At 41.2% G+C, this 18,181-nt stretch overlaps 1 protein-coding gene across 7 annotated transcripts in view; it reads right to left on the bottom strand.

The window, feature by feature from the left end:
• TNS3 (tensin 3) overlaps positions 1 to 18,181 on the bottom strand; it is a 247,381-nt gene that overhangs the window by 178,255 nt on the left and 50,945 nt on the right. For 4 of the 7 annotated variants that reach the window (XM_084510042.1, XM_084510044.1, XM_084510043.1 and 1 more), the window contains one exon: positions 1,694 to 1,805. The exons of the other annotated variants lie outside the window; for them this stretch is intronic. In XM_084510042.1, the coding sequence (XP_084366168.1) occupies positions 1,694 to 1,805 (112 nt within the window). Of the gene's footprint in view, positions 1 to 1,693; positions 1,806 to 18,181 lie in introns of those variants that run through there. 7 annotated transcript variants of the gene reach the window in all.

Here is an 18,181-nt window from a genome sequence, read left to right as displayed (position 1 = left end):
CTACATAGACATTTGTGCCTTACTTCCCCCATTTCTTGGGATGGACTGCTCTTGGGCCCCTCTTCCCTCCAGAGCCTTATCCCATGGGACTCTTCCCAGCAAATCCCTGAAGAGGCCAAAGTATACTCTCTTGAAGTCCAGAGTTGTGAGCCTGCTTTTCATCTTCGTCCCTGTCCTCAGTATCCTGAACTCCAGCAATTCATTGTCACTGTAACCAAGGCTGCCTTTGACCTTCATATTCCCAATAAGGTTCTCCTTTGTTGGTAAGAATGAGGTCCAGAAGAGCAGAACAGTAGGTAAGGATGCTGACATGGCTTTTCTGAATTTGAGTCTTCCAGCTCTGGGCTATAAGGACTCAAATCCACAGCAACCTGGCAAACATTTTTTTATTCCCACCCCAAAGGCCCTTCCCTTCAAAAGTATAGTTCTTTCCTGGTACACTGTTTCTAACAATAAACCTGATTAAGAGGGTCTTAATGCTCTACTAAGCAGGTTTCTTTCTAACAATACTAACAATTTCTGCTAAGATTAAAACAATTAAATCCTAAGAACTTTGGGACCAACCTCCAGAAGGAGGAAAGACATTAAAGAAGTGAATACTCTGGAGTGGCAACTGCCACTTCTCTGACAAACGTAGTGCCGAACAAGTGAGGTATTTTACATTTAATTGTTCATCTGCAAAATCTGTACCTTAGTTCAGCATTGCATGTAGAAGGAAAAGCCCACATTCCTTCCACATTCGGGTCTCCCATCTCCTTCTCTATCCTTCAGAGGAGTCCATTTAGGATTGGGAGATGGTGCTAATACCACTAAGCAAAAAGAGTAACTACACTTCAGATGAATAGACGAAAGCATCCTCTTACTAGGAGGTAAACCATGCATGCAGAAAGCAGAGAAACTGTTTAACATGTAACAACAACAGTTGAACTGACTAAATCAGTACAGGGAATTAAGACCCCCTTAACCCTCAACAGCTTACAGAAAGGACCTACTGAGCTTTCCCATTATTTACTTCTGCCTAAGGTCTTTCCCACAGGTATCCCATGGAGAAGAGGCAAGTATGTTCAATTCTACAAAAGAAGGTAGAAGAGTGAGGAAAAACAGCAGTTAGGAGTGGGCAACAACACCAGAGACAGCTGTGTCTCTAGTTTCTCAATCAGGATAAGGATCTCTTCATTGTTACTCTGAGTGATTAGACTGAAGGACTAAGGATTACGCAGAGCATAATGGAACTAGAAAAATTAAGAAAAAAAAAAAAAAAAACAGATGGCTGCTCTTGTGAATTTTAGCAAATTAATGCAGAGAAAAACCTTCATGCCTCAGTGACTCTGGGTCACTTTCTCTTTCTCTGTTGGAGGCTGAATTCCAGAGGCATCTGTCACACACTGTGCACACATCACTCACTCACATGCTCTTAAGTGCCTGCACAGGCATTGGCTTATTCTGGAACCTGCCTGCCTAGCACAGTAATAAAAGCACATAATTATACACGCCCAGCTACATACTACAGCTCCCTCCTCCCAAAAAACAGGGCACAGTATTGTACAAAGGAAGGAAGGAAGTCAAGGTAACGATTATATTTAGTCCAGGGGGTATTCCAGAATCATGGATCCTTATAAACTTTAACATTGATATAAAACTAATTTATTTTATACAACAAGAAACTAAACAGATAACATCACGTGTTACTCACCCCTGCACGAAATGCCTCGGCTATCAATTACTTGTTTGCAGATTCCACAAATTTTGAATTTCTTAAAGGACTTTTTTTTGAAGGTATGAGACCTTGATGCTGTTTCTTGAGGCTGAAAGCAAGGGGAATATAATGTCAGACTTCCCTCAATTTTTCAGTAAATGAAAAGTAGCAGTAGCATATCACTAGTAGTATAAAAGTAGTATCAAAGTGTGTTTTCCACTTCCTCTCTTTCACAAGCTTTCAGTTCTCAAGTGTGAGAAGCAACAGCATGCGAGAAACCTATCACATACCAGTGCAAAGACACTGCAACACATTTTATGTCTTAACTCTCTATGACAATCTTCTACAAAGAAATGCAGAATAATCTCCATGAACAGCCTTCATGTATATAAGACCTTGGCTCAGAAAAGTTGTATTGTTTCAGTTTAAATTGGTTAATAATAAGTGATGCACAATGCACATGGTGCAGTGGTTATCATGGTAACCAATGAAACTTACATTGGTACAAGATAATTTGCACTTTTCATACAATAAATAAAACAAGAAGCATCTATGCAAGCTTGATTTCAGCACAGATTATTAACTTTAAAATTAATTTTGCTTCTTTCCTGCATAAGAAAAGTACACTAGCTTAAAATTACATCATTTACACAGTGTGTCGGAGTAACTGAAATATATTAAAACATAATAATGAAATCTCTAACTGGAAAGAGAACAGCAAAAGTTAATACCATATATGCTACCAGTGTCATATAGCTTCTACTATCTATGAAACATTTAGGTAACACATTAGAGGAGGCTACCAAAGTCTGAAACTGAGTCAGTGCCTCCTCTGGAAGGATGTAACAACCTTTAGTTTCATTGGCAGTCTTCTAGAAAACAACATTAAATTTGGAACTGAAGCATAATTAACCTTCCTGTTTCTTTTCTTGCATTAGGAAGTATCCCAGTAAATCAAAGGCATCATGTAGAGAAAGGCAGTACTTCACCGAATGGACATACCCACTGAGGAAAGTAACAGTAGTAATATAGTAACTATAGGACAAAACAAGTCCCACATTTAGAAATACCAGTGACATTTTCAAAAATAGAAATACTTCCCCAGACTATGAAAATCCCCAAGTGATTCTTTGTTTCTAATTTTCACTTCACATTTCATGGAATCATAAAATATCTCAAATTGAAAGGGACCCAGAAGGATCATCATGTCCAACTCCTGACTCCACAGAAGACCACCCAAAAAGAAAGAAAAACACCACGTCTGAAAGCATTCTCCAATTGTTTCTTGAATACCAGCAGGCTTGGTTCCATGACCACTTTCCTGGGGAGCCTATTCCAGTGCCTGACCACCCTCTTGGTGAAGAGCCTTTTCCTAACATCCAGCCTGAACAGCTGTCCCGTTACAGCTTCATGCTGTTCCCTCAGATCCTGTCACTAGTCACCTAAGAGAAGAGACCAGCACCTCCCTCTCTGATCACTCTTGTGAGGAAACTGTTGGCGGTGATGAGGTCTCCCCTCAGTCTCCTCTTCTTTAAGCTGAAGAGTCCAAGTGACCTCAGCCACTCCTCATACGTCTTCCCTTCTAGACCCATCACCATCTTTGTAACCCTCCTTTGGACACTAATCGTTTTATATCCTTCTTATATCATGCAGCCCAAAACTGCCCACAGTACTTGAGATGAGGCCAGAACAGTGCCTAACTATAGATATAACAAGATATCTAACTAGATATAGGACAATCATTTCCCTCGACAGGCTATCTATGTTGTGTGCGATGCATCCTGAGATACAGCTGGCCCTTTTCACACCTAGAACACACTGCTGGCTCATATTCAACTTGCCATCAACTAGCACCTCCAAGTCACTTTCCGCAGTGCTACTCTCCAAACTCTCACCTCCACCTCAACACATATTTTCAGGATTACCCAGTCCCAGGTGCAGAATCCAGCACTTGGGTTTGCGAAGTTTCATGCAGTCAGTGAATGCCCAGACCTCTCATTTGTTAAGATCTCTCTAAAATGCCTCTCCATCCTCGGGGGAGTCAGCTCCTCCTAATTTAGCATCATCTTCAAACTTAACTGCAGTCCTGCATCCAGATCATTTACAAAAAACATTGAAGAGAACTGGCCCTAAAACTGAAACCTGGGGGACCCCACTAGTGACTCGCAACCAGCCTGATGTAACCTTATTTGCTATAACCCTTTGCACATTGCTATTCTTAACTTCAGCACTACAAAAGGGCTTGTATTCAACACTTCAGCTGCACTAAGCTTTACTGTCCAGAAGCAGAAAGGGGTCTCCCTGCACACAGGCAGGCCAGATCCCCACAGTGCAGTTTTCATTCACACATCTAAAGTTTTTAGGAAAGATTCAGTGTGGTGCAATGAGTTACATGGGATTTCTTTGTGGCTTTAACTAACATGGCCCTAGGCAAAAGGTTTAGTTGTCTCTAATAACACCTACAACACAGCTGCTGGGCAGACATAGGAAAGGCCACAAAAACGATGCACCACAGGACCCTGGCACTTCTGCGTGCTGCCTCCACAGGGGCCTACCCCAAACTTTATAGGAGCCCTTAGAAGCAGCAGTAAGCCTGGAGTAGGCCTGGGTGCTCAGAGGCACACGTGCTCCAGAGCAGATTTTGGCTCTGTCTCAAGCCATGTTCACCAGTAGGTACAAACAGTTAGTCTAATATTAACAATAGCTTCAGGAAATGTTGGTCCTAGCCACAGCGTAAAGCCAAGATAACTAAAGTACTGTCAGAAACACCAGGGTAGAAATTACTTAGACTGAGAGAATAAACTCAGGCTGGACTCCCGGGAAAATCTTTCTACCACTTAATTAGCAGAACTTACTGAGGGAAATAGCAGAAGAGTCCTTGTCCTCAGAGGCATTAGATGAAACATTTGAGAAATAAATTTGAATTGTAATTGCAATGCATCATTAGATACACATATTTCAATCACAAACCACAGAATCTAGAGTCACAAATTCCCTTATATCCCCTATTTATAATCCTGCTGACATTTGCAATATGCTATGTCATATTGAATTGAAAGCTGTTGTCATAATTATAATTGATATTAAACCATAAATAAAAACAACAGCTGAACTCCAGCATTTTGTAGAAACATATCTAATGGCAAACAAAACTTATTATTTTCAAAAAATTTGCCTTGGCTTTTTTTTTTAATTTGAAAATATGGAGTGTTTCTGAAAAGACTAAGATGTCTAGGAGGAAAAGTGTCACTACTGTCATTACAGACAAGTCATGCACCCTAGCAGGTTCAAGCACTATGCCCAAAGATCTAAGAGGCCCTCATATCCACAGCCTCTTCTGCACTATGAATTAGCAACACCACGATCTCCACCAATATTCAGAGTTGCTACAGCTTCTCTGCTTTATAAATATGGATACACAAATAAAAGAATTCTCATTTTAGATTTTATCCACCCTTCTTGCTTCCAGAGTTCTACTTCTGGGTAACATTTACACAACAAGTCTGCAGCTCCCTCTGAAAGGCACAGTTCTGCACAGTTTGCAGTTATGAAGAAATTTATGGATAAGCTTGCCAGAAAGTTTATTCTACATCTAGACCTCCTCCCCTTATTTCCTACCTCACAAACACGTCTTTGCAAGCTTTGACACTTGCACTGTTCCAAAGCAAGACAACTGTCCCAAGAATACATTAAATACCAGTTTCTGAGCAGTGAACATGGGTCTTGACATTAATTGATCAGTTAGGCAACCTGACTGCTGCATTTATAATGTAAATAATTTGTTTTCCTCTTCGATGTTTTGGAAACACAGCTTTTGCATCTGAATTAGAAAATGTGGATTATTTGTTCGTGACTGCTTATTCCACTGTTGGATCTCCAAGGAGTTCAATTAAATAGCTCATTTATGAGATTCAGCACTCAAAGCTGTTTACACTAGAACTCTACATAAAGTGCTATGAAACCTAAGAGAGCCGAGGCCACGGTTTCTATGTCATCACCTGGTACAGCTTCTTCAGTTCTCCACTAAGGAGAATACCGAAGAGAAAAAATAAAATAACCACACCAGAAAACAACCACGGGAGGGAAGTGAACAAGTAATACTCCTTTTTTCACAAGATGCAAGGCTGGAATCTAAATTGCATGTGACTGTTAGGGGGAAAAACTGGAACAATACAGTGCAGAACCACAGGTTACAAACTTTGAATTTTTGCCTGAGGAAGAGACTAACTGCGGCTGGTCTCAATTGTTAACATTATGAGATGTCTCTGAAAAGGAAAAACTCTTCTGCTTACCACACAAGGAAATCAAATATTTTTGGCCATGCTCTGCTCTCTATGGTATACAGAAATCCAGTGAAGTTGAAAGTTTATCCTATACTTACCTCAGTGTAACAGAGCAGACTGTGTAAAGATTTACATTGGCATCCTCAGCTCTGATGAATTTCAAATGCTCAACACTGAGCATTTTCATTATGTAGCAACACATGGATCATCATCAGGTTAAAAAAAAAAAAAAAAAACCTCACAGCAAGTCTCTCAGAGCTATGCAAGACTCTTGAAGCATTCTACATTTTAAGAAAAAAAAAAAAAAGTGGTTTAAACAAAAGACCCTCTCCAGATTTTGATTAAGCCACTACTGACTAAAGTAATCAACTGTTTTGTTGGTGAGTATTTTTGGTTGTATTTTGGTTTTTGTTTTCTCAAAAACAATACAGCAGTTCCTCACTGACAGGGACTTAACACTGGATTATTACATGGATGGAAGATGCATTCACAATCTTATTCCCAAACATTGCACCAGCAATTAATTACTGAATGAAGAACAGAACCAACCAACACTTCTTTAACTCCAAGCATGTAGACTCCAATGGTGATAATGGTTGATTCCTCGTGAATGTAGTCACAAGACCTAGATCTTTAAAGCATGAAATAGATATTGTAAAATTAAACCTGCTCAAACCATCTTCAAGAAAAGGATATATATACTAATATACTCTCTATATATAAAGTACACACACATATATATATATATATACACACACTCTTGCTCAATACAAAAAACAAACAAACAAACAACTACAACTTCTAGAAGAGTAGTTCCCTCCAAAGTTACTTAGGCGGTGACTAAACTATGAGGAAATATAATTTCACTTTAAATTGCCATTAAAAATAATCAGAGTTTTTAAGTTAGTCCACATAGGGAAATGTTAGTCCACATAGAGAAAAAAAAAGTCAAAATCTGTTTGTACATTATTTCACTACCTACCTCCAACACTTCCAACAATTCATGCCACATATTCTATCTTAGAGAAAATTACAAACAAAGCACCATAAGCTTTCTCTACGTCCAACTCTACTGTTGAATTTTACATGGCCTATTAGAGCCCTCTTAGCACAGCATGCAATTATATAAAGCAAAGATTCATATTTTCATTCACTTCCTGCCCATGGTCAAGCTAATACAATTTCCTTTTCTGTGTCCTCTCTCTAAATAACTTACCAACCAGTACTACAATTTCCTGGGATTCTCTTTGTGCACTATTTTACTCTCCATAGTAGCTTTAAAACCATGGGCTAGTAAAATGATTATTCCTATTATTTTAAATACACAGGGGCAGGGGGAGGTTGGTAGCAGTGTATTAGAGAAAAGGGTATTTTAAGTTGTTATTCCTCTGCAACTGTGACAGACACGGGTCCATTGTTGCAGCAAACTTCCAGGTCGGGGCAACCTTAAAAAAGCAGCAATTAAAGCTCCAGAAGCACAAACTCCCTTTCAAGGGCTCTCCTTCCCTACCACCTTTCAGGGGCTCAGCAACCAAAAGGAAACTTCAATTAAGGGATGACTGAAAGAGGTCTTTATGGAAAGGCTCAGCCCCAGTTACAAAACCTTTGCAAAACAAAGCCACACACACACACACGTATATATACACACACACACATATTTTTCTTTAACATAGCTCCAAAAATAAATCACATGACTACAAAGAAAAAAAAAAAAAACACAGAACAGCTAGCTGAGGGGAATGCCAGAGTACTCATGCCCTACAGCCCTTTCTATTAAGTTACATGTGACTACAGGGAAATAAAAAAAAAAAAAAAAAAAAAAAAAACAACCAGAACAGCTAGATGAGGGGAATGCCAGAGTACTCATGCCCTACAGCCTTTTTATTCAGTCACTCAGTTGCTTTTGCCACCTTTCTATTTCCTCCCCTCCCGTGAATCCCTTACATGAATTCAGTGCAGTTACTAAGCTTAGAGATCCAGCTGAGAAATCAAATTTAAAAATCCCATCAATTTACCCACAGTTCCCGTTAACTAACATCCCTTTAGTGAATACTGATGAGACAGGAAGTCACACTCCTCGGAATGTAACAGTTGGTATTATTAATACCTCAAAAGAGTTTACAGTTTTTCTCCACCTCCCCTTGTGGTAAACAGCATTTTTAACTTCCTACTCCTAAAGCAATGTTCCACATTTGCTGCAGGTTTCTTTATCAGAGTAATATTTATCAGTGTCTACCATGCATACAGGCCTAATAAGAACTTTTTGGTAACTATAAAAAGTGACTATGGCAAGTTTTACTCAGAAGACAGGATAAATATACAACGAAGAATTAAAAAAAAAAAAAAAACAAACAGCAAACACTCTTAACACATAAAAGAGCTACAGAGAATTTCATATAAGAGTAATTTCTTGGAGAACATACTATTGCTCCAAAAGTAGCACTTATTTTAGCCAAATGACACTAAATTAACACAGTATCATACACAGTGAAGTACATGCAAGTACCACCACTATATCACTGGTATATAAGTTTTCCAGAGTGCACAATACATAGCAAGAATATGGGATAGTGGCCAAAAAATAAAAAAATAAATAAAAATAAAGAATTTTTACAGACTAAAATATTGCATTTCTGTCTCACCCACATTCAGAGATTATTGCTGTAGTGGTGGACATAGTATAGACACACACGGAAAATAAAATGTACACAAATAGCTAGTCATACCACTGCCACTACCATTTACTATTACCAAGTAACTTCACAGGGACTGCAAAGAAAGAGTATTTGTTCAACACTGCATTTACACCCTATTTCTTCAAGGTATTTAATCTTTAAAAAAACAGTAGTAGCCTAAGCTAGAAAAGAGATCTGAGTTAAAATAATGCAGCCTGAGCTGGCAGTATTCTTCCTAGTATCATCTGCTCAACTCCATCTGAGTCACAAGTCTCATTATGAAGACACATGGAGATGCTGACAAGGAAAAAAAATGTCTCATTGAATCAGCTGAGTTCACTTTCAGTTCACATCAAGAGGGGAAAAAAATCCTATGATTTGGTGTTACAAAATTGTCTTACTGTATGAGCATAAGTGGCAAAATAACAGAAAGTTACAGAAAAATAGCATTGCTCCCCCCTCCTCCCCTGTTATACTGTTTGGTGCTATCATTTTAGCAGCAGAAGCCTTTGCAATTTCTCAGACAAAAGGTATCAGGTGTCTTTATTGCTGTAAAAAGAAATTATGCCAAGATACCATGATTTCAGATACCCTTTTCCAGATCAAACCTAAAAACAGAAGGTTTTGTTCAAATGAGCTTAAGAGTACTCATGTAGCTTCAAAGAAAGGTGACAGACGTGCAAAGTCCCTGCACTCAATGATTACTCACCACATCAACAGCCAGCTTTAGAAAATATGGCTTTAAACATAAGGTATGGGTGTTACGCTGACCCAGAAAGGCATGTCACCTACCAAGCAAGCACTTCACTGCTGTGTCAAAGGGAGACAACATTCAAACATCGCAAAACAGCCCAGCCCTGATCTACGTTCCCCTCCCTCACTGCACCAGCCACATTGGAAAGATCATCCCCACCCAGTCTTCCTATATCCATTAATAGATACTGGTTTCCACTAGAGTAGAAAAGGATATGGTGCTGACCATATGCTCAATGTGAGTCAGCAGTGTGTCCTGGCAGCCAGGAGGACAAACTGCATTTTGGGGTGCATTAAACACAGCACAGCCAGCCAGCCAAAGGGGCTGATTCTCCCACTATATTCAGTGTTGGTGTGGCCTCGCTTTGAATACTGTGTGTAGTTCTGGGCTCCACAATATATATATAAAAAAAAAAAAAAAGATACTTGAAAGCATCCAGAGAAAGGTAACAAAGCTGACAAATGGGCTGGAAGGCATGTCCTATGAGGAGAGGTTAAGGTTGTCTAATTTGGAGGAAAGGAGACTAAGTGGCAACCTCACTGCTCCCCACAACTTTCTGCACAGCAGAAGAAGAGAGGGAAGTGCCCAATTTCTTCTACCTGGTAATCAATGACAGGGAGTAAGTGAATGGCACAAAGCTGAGACAGAGGATGTTCAGACTGGATATAAGAAAACATTTCTTTATTGTGAGGGTGGTTAAAGTGGAACAGGTTTCCTAGAGAGGTGGTTGATGCCCCATAGTTGTCAATATTCAAGAGGCAGCTGGATAATGCCCTTACTTAAACTTCTGGTTAGCCCTGAAATGGTCTGGCGGTTGGACTTGATCTCTGTAGGTCCCTTCCCACTGAACTACTCTAATTCCACTACTTCTGCCAAGTCTTTGAACACGCTGGTACGTTATGCCCCTACAACTTCAATGGCAGAAAGTTCCAGGAAGTCATACTCCTTGTTGTCTAAAGCACCTTCATTTGAGCATTTTAAAGCAAACTCCCACTAGTTCTAACAAGCGACAGTTCCTGCACGGTGGTTTTGCATGACTAGTTCTGCATTCAGCTTACCTAACACGTTTATGTTTCTGTAAAACATTGATCATATTCCCCAAGAACTTTGTTTTTCAAACTGAAGAATCCCAGTCCTTTCCTTTCTACCTCTTCACAAAAATTGGCTGCTACATCCCCTCGAACATTTTAGTCACCCCTTTCCATACATCCTCTCCTTCTACCATAAATGTTTGTATAGGCAGGAATGAGCTATATTCAGGTTAAAGTTTGCAATTAAAAAAAGAGAGGATAGATTTGCTCCACGTTTTGTTCAACTAATGTACCCTAGCATACAGGTCTCTAGATCTAGATTTTCATGCTTTTGTTTCTAGGTGCCACAAAAGACACTGACCATTAGCTGAATGAGAAATTGTACTGGCTCCTGTACACAAAACAAAGCTCTTTTACTTACACATCTGAACTAAAAAAGGTAAAAGCTGAAAAGACACAAAATACCACAAGATGCCATAGAGAAGCAATAGCACAAGAACAGTTCGCCATCGGATTCTGGAATAAGGGACTGCAGCTTTAACAGCTGTATCAAGTGAGGAGTATGGAGCTGTGACTAAACACAAAAGCAACTTCACTGCCCTAACAAGAGACAGGACCTATGCCACCTGCATTTAAGTGCAATTCCTTCATAAAAAATACATTTACTTTTATCATTTGTAGACAGTACACTTTTACAAAACGCACTGGCCCAAAACAGGATCACATCTGTAAGACAGCTCTTCTTCATCCCCATTACCCCTTCCCCCCTCTTCATCTACCCACCTTGGAGGGGGCCCTTCATCTACATCATCAATTCCATGTGCTCCTTTCAAAGCTTTAAATTCTTAACACAAAGCCGTATCAGATAATTCAGCTTTCTTTGAAAGATATTTTCCACTGGAAAGCAGAAGGAACAGGAGAATAAAATGTTTGGACACAACAGATGATCAAATAATTCTCTCTCCCCACTAGCTACCTCAAAAATTCAACACAACATTCCAGTATGTTTTCATGTCTGCTGTTTTTCCAGGCAGTTTCAAGTCATACCCCTTATGACCTGGCTGAGATTCCAGTCCAGCAGACAATAGGCCACGGTCTGCCTAGAGGTGGGTGACAACTGTTGAAGAAAAACAGCACACAAGCAGGTTTGAATGTATGCCCATTGGCAGCCCCAATACTCGTTCCAGTAGGACACAGGCAAAGCAGTACACTTGCCGGAGAAAGGCAACAAAATGTTGTCTTTTTGTCCCCAGATCTTCACTGCTCTCCTTGATCCAGCTATCCCTTACGAATCAGCCACCTGTACAGAGCAGAAGTTCATTCCCTCTCCCCTCAGCAGGAACAAACAGGGGCCCTTGGTCACTCTTCATTCTTAGTGTAAAACAGCTGCAGATCTCACATTTTTCCATGTCATCAGCTCTTCATATTTTGTGTTTCAGCACCTTCACTTCATCAGTGCGCATGAATCTCTACTAGTGGAAAACACATTAGGAGAAAGATGGAAAGTCCATTAGGACAACTGTTACTCCAGACACTGGAAAACTTGTTGTTTTCATCTCACTTGCAAACTGACACTTTGTTCTGTGTGGGAAAATACTGTAAAAAGGAAATGCCTAAAAGCAGCAAAGGACTAGGTACATAGTGAAAGTTCAGTGTTTGTCGATGGTTCTTATTCTTTTATTGGTTAAATGAATTGGCCTTGACAACTCTGATGCTACAACAATCTCTGCATAATAAAAGCAGAGAAAGACATACGAAGACTAAATCCACTTTTTTAAATAACAGGGGAAAGGGCTATTTTTGAATATACTTGGCTCATCTTCATTTCACAAAAAAAAAAAAAAAAAAAAAAAAAAGTGTTGAAGGACATTAACAACAAGTCCAAAAGGCATGAGGTGTCTATCCTTGAAAAGCTGACAATTAAAGTTTTGTTCTTTTAAATTATCTTCACCTCAAAGACCTAATCAAATCTCTTCCAACTGTATACGGATTCTTGCAGGCACATAAAAACATTAAGCACACAAAGTACATGCTTCCACACATACTCCCTCCATCTCAATAGTCCTTAGCAGATCTGTTTACAACAGAATCACAGAATCATCTAGGTTGGAAGAGACCTCCAAGATCACCAAGTCCAACCTCTGACACTAACAAGTCCTCCAATAAGCCATATCACTAAGCTCTACATCTAAACATCTTTTAAAACCTCCAGGGATGGTGACTCCACCACTTCCCTGGGCAGCCCATTTCAATGCCTAACAACCCTTTTGGTAAAGAAGTTCTTCCTAATATCCAACCTAAACCACCTCTGGCGCAACTCTCACCAGGCACATGGGAGAATAGACCAACCCCCACCTCCCTACAGCCTCCTTTAATGTACTTATAAAGAGTGGTAAGGTTGCCCCTAAGCCTCCTTTTCTCCAGGCTGAACAAGCCCAGCTCCCTCAGCCGCTCCTCGTAGGACTTGTTCTCCAGGCCCCTCACCAGCTTCGTCGCCCTTCTCTGCACCCGCTCAAGCACCTCCATGTCCTTCTTGTAGCGAGGGGCCCAAAGCTGAACACAGTACTCGAGGTGCGGCCTCACCAGAGCTGAGTACAGGGGGACGATCACCTCCCTAGCCCTGCTGGTCACACTGTTCCTGATACAAGCCAGGATGCCGTTGGCCTTCTTGGCCACCTGAGCACACTGCTGGCTCATATTCAGCCGACTATCCACCATCACTCCCAGGTCCTTCTCTGCCTGGCAGCTCTCCAACCATTCCTCTCCCAGCCTGTAGCTCTGCTTGGGGTTATTGCATCCCAGGTGGAGGACCCGGCACTTGGCCTTGTTGAACTTCATACAGTTGACCTCAGCCCATCGGTGCAGCCTATGCAGATCCTCCTGCAGAGCCTTCCTACCCTCAAGCAGATCGACACACGCACCTAACTTGGTGTCATCTGCAAACTTACTGAGGGTGCACTCAATGCCCTCGTCCAGATCATCGATAAAGATATTAAAGAGAACTGGCCCTAGTAACAAGCCCTGGGGAACACCACTAGTGACTGGCCTCCAACTGGACTTGACTGCATTCACCACGACTCTTTGGGCCCGGCTATCCAGCCAGTTTCTAACCCAACAAAGCGTGCGCCAGTCCAAGCCAAGAGCAGCCAGTTTCTTGAGGAGAATGCTGTGGGAGACGGTGTCAAAAGCCTTGCTGAAGTCAAGGTAGACCACATCCACAGCCTTTCCCTCGTCCACCCAGCGCGTCACTTTGTCATAGAAGGAGATCAGGTTCGTCAAGCAGGATCTGCCTTTCATAAACCCATGCTGACTGGGCCTGATCGCCTGCTTGCCCTGCAAGTGCTGCGTGATGACTCTCAGGAGGATCTGCTCCATGAGCTTCCCTGGCACTGAGGTCAAACTAACAGGCCTACAGTTCCCCAGGTCTACCCTCCATCCTTTCTTGTAGATGGGTGTCACATTTGCTAGCCGCCAGTCGACTGGGACCTCCCCCAATAGCCAGGATAAATGATGGAAAGCGGCTTGGCCAGCTCCTCTGCCAGCTCTCTCAGCACTCTTGGGTGGATCCCATCCAGCCCCATCGACTTGCGTACATCCAAGTGCCGTAGCAGGTCGCCAACCATTTCCTCGTGGATAGTGAGGGCCACATCCTGCTCCCCATCCCCTTCCACCAGCTCTGGGTACTGCGTATCCAGAGAACAACCGGTATTGCCACTAAAGACCGAGGCAAAGAAGGCATTAAGCACCTCAGCCTTTTCCTCATTTCTCGTCACTAAGGTTCCCCCCACATCCAGTAAAGGATGGAGATTTTCCTTAGTTCTCCTCTTCGTGTTAATGTATTTATAAATACGTTTTCTGTTATCTTTAACAGCAGTAGACAGATTGAGCTCCAGATGAGCCTCAGCCATTCTAATTTTGTCCCTACACATCCTTACAACATTCTTATAATCCTTCTGAGTGGCCCACCCTCTTTTCCAAAGATTATAAAACCTTTTTTTTTTCCTAAGCTCTAGCCACAACCCTGTTCAACCAGGCCGGTCTTCTTTTGTGCTGGCTCATCTTTGGGCACGTGGAGACAGACCGCTCCTGAGCCATTAAGAGCCATCCCGAGCCATAAGCCCAGCCTTCCTGGTTTCCTCTGCCCTTCAGGACTGCGCTCTACCAACCAGTGTCCTGAACAGCTCAAAGTCTGCCCTCTGGAAGTCCAAGACAGCGGTTTTACGGGTCCCCCTTCTGACATCGCCAAGAATAGAGAACTCCACCATTTCGTGGTCACTCTGCCCAAGACAGCTCCCGACCACCACATCTCCCACCAGTCCTTCTCTGTTTGCAAACAGAAGGTCCAGCGGGGCACCTCCCCTGGTAGGCTCACTAACCAGCTGCATCAGGAAACTACAGCAGCAAATGTACAAAGGTCTGCAGCAATGCAACAATCCAAACTCTCCCATGACACAATGCACTTAGGTATAAGGCCAAATACTGAAGAGCTACCAATAGCTGTCTTATAATAACCAATTAATGATGTGGTAAGTAAGAACCAAATAGTAACAGCAACAAAAAGCAAATAATAAAGTTACCAAAACCTGCAGAAAGTGAAGAAATGGAGAACAGAAGCAACAGAACAGGTCAGAACCAGGCTAGAACAAGGACAGACAGCAGCAGCTGTGCAGCAGAGTAATGAACAGGAAGAACAACTGAGAGGGATGGGGATACATATCAGTAAATCAACCACTGAGAAACTGAAAAAATATTATTAATAGCAATACAGTGAATTACTTGAGCAATGTCATATAGGCTAGATGTGTTACACAACCTGATCTTTCCATTTTACCCTCAAACTCCTGCTTCAGGCAGGCATGCTACATTAATACATAATTTGCAGGTACTGGCTAACATTACACAGAAGCATGTAAACTAATAGTTTGCACACCTTGTATGCATGTGCATTTATCAGCTGCTGTACTAAGGAAGCATGCACACTGAAAGTATATGTATCATGGAACTATCAATCATCAGTAAAAATCTGCCTTTCTAATATTTTCCTACCCAGCAAGCCTGCCGTTTAGTTGTCATTCCAGTTGAGTACTTGAAAAGTGATTAACTAACAATGGTTGAGCGATACCTAGCACTACAAGAGAGTCTCTTAGAACTCAAGAACACTCAGCACAGGCAGTTCCTGGTACAATCATCAACTTCTCTCATGTGCCAAGAAATCCAACCCAGACATTGGCAGTCTGAGCCAGATCCCAAGCTCCACCTCTTTCTTCTCTCTAGTTCTTCAGCAGCACAGAGAGGATGTCACTAAACAGCAATTGCCCAGAGGTACAGCTGTCCAAAGAGCAGGAAAACCCACTGCACAGCTACTGGCTGGTTCTGGGCCAGCATCTCCCACACTGCAGACCAGAATATTTTAAACCAGGAGCAACAGGCCAAGGGGAGACAGCAAAATAAACATCTCTTACTAACACTGTTTTGTATTTTTCCTGGTGTTCCTGTGTGGTCTTGTCAGATGAATCTATGGGAACAAGCTGATGAAAAGAGCTTTACCTGAAACCTGTAGATTTTGTATACCTTTTATTTACTTTCTTTTGATATTACGAGATTAGTTGTACCCACCACTCTGAACATGCATCTCTCACAATGTTTGAGAAGTGATAACAGTATACTAAATCAAAAAGTCTTTATCGTACTCCCCTATAAGTATTAACCAGGGACAATACTGTACAGAGTCTATGCTCACCTAAGCCCTAACAAGTTAAAAATAACTTTAAGGGAGCAAAAGATAGTAGTAGTTAGGTTTGTATTTTCTGAAATACACTGACAATTTCTGAAAATACCTAACATCCCTCCCATTTTGGTATGGGTATCAGTAATTCTATCTATTTCTGCTGACCTGCAGATTTGCATACTTAAAATTTCCAATTATGTTACCATTAGCTCCGCCTTATCATTGTAAACATTTTTAAAATCAACCCAGTTACACCCCTTGTCTGTCACGATGGTCTCCACCTTTCCAATTAGCTTTTCCCACTCAAATATTAACCCATAGTCAGAACACAAAAAAATAACTTGTCTTCATAAATGACACCAACTCTGGTCACTGCCTAGCACAGAGTGCTACTAACTGGGAGCTCTGTTTACTCCCACCCAGCCAGGAAAAGATTTGATGCTACTGGCACAAGTAGCTTCATCTTTGATGTCACATGAATGAACCAGGATAATGTAAAGTTACTTAAGCACAAGGATCACATTAGGCTACAAGATTCTAAAGCTCTTGTGGAAATGGAAACCAAATACAATAGACGTTCACAAAGCTATTATACAGTGCCTGCTCTGTAGCTGATTAACTTGCTCACTCATCCAAGAATAAATATTTAAACCATTATGTTGAGAAAAACAGTTACATAAAACACAATTGTTACCTAACTCAGACCTGTTCCCTTCTTGTAGCCCAAAATGACTACTCGCTTTCAATTTCCAAATAACTGTCCCAGTAATCTCCCTGGTGCTCTAACTGGGATTATACAGAAAATCTCACTAAACTGTATCAGAATCACAGAACAGCCCAGGATGGAAGGGAACTGAAACATCCTGCCCAATCACATCTTGAAAACATCCAGTGACTGGGAGGGGGGAGGGCATAGATTGTACGATTTTTGTAGCCCTTTCCCTCTCCTTTACAGGGAATGTACAAGTTCCAAATTTTCCACAAACATACAAAATTTTGTTGACCAAACAACAGTCAGAACATGTTCTCAAGAGCATACACAAGAGAAATGCAGTATGAGAGAGAAATGCCTCTTGGTAACATTCTTTCAGCAAAAATTTATAATCCCTTACTTTTGCCATCCAAACAAACCTGATGCCTCCAACCATAAAGAGGGGCCTACTGCCTGTATGCTTGTTTTTATTCGTTCATTTTCATTACACACCAGGCTTTAAGGCAGTACAATTGTTTATAGTCTGCAACCCTCAGCAGCAGAGAAACCACAAGGAATTCACAGATGTGATTACCTTCTTCCAAGTTAAAAGCATTACTTCAGAAACATCAGCATATAAATATAGGCAGAAGTGCTGAGGAATGAACATATCTCGGTTTGACCACCAGCCAACTCTCCAGATGAACTGTTGTCAGCCTGGCTTAAACAAAGGGTTGCTTTAATTAGTCAAATATTACTAACTGACAGGGCAAATTCCAAAAATACTTCACTACAATTAGAAATCTCCCCCTTCCCCCCCCCCCTTAATTAAAACAATTTTTAAATAGCATTTAACCTCTGCATGGCTACATGTATATGCTTTAAGTATACCCACTTCTCTTTTGTCTGTCAAACAACAGTTACGTAAAACTATAAAAATATTTCCCAAAGCACCTGGAAAAGCTTCCCGACATTTTATACGATAATCGTGGCAACGTTTCATTCCAGTCCTGTTCTGTTTCAGGTCCCACTGGGACTGAAGCTCTTCCAGTCTGTTTCTGCATCTAGTTTAACACAAGACCAGAGGGGGGAGAGAGCAGGGCAGAGGGGGCAGGCAGAGGAAAGCAAAGCACGGAGCAACTGCTCAAACCAGTTTTCAGTTCACATTAAGTTCAACTCACACCTTATTACTATACTGTATTTACTGCAGTTTTCACCTTCCTCTAGCTGCGATTATTTTTCCATCTTTTCACTTTCTAGAAACTGTTTGGTTATTCTTTGACCACCTTGGACTGAAAAACAGGTCTGTTTAGCAACCTAACA

The sequence above is a fragment of the Aythya ferina genome (assembly GCF_964211825.1).
Source record: "Aythya ferina genome assembly, chromosome: 2".
In the NCBI taxonomy this organism is placed as follows: domain Eukaryota; kingdom Metazoa; phylum Chordata; class Aves; order Anseriformes; family Anatidae; genus Aythya; species Aythya ferina.
This window is presented reverse-complemented; position numbering and strand designations above follow the sequence as displayed.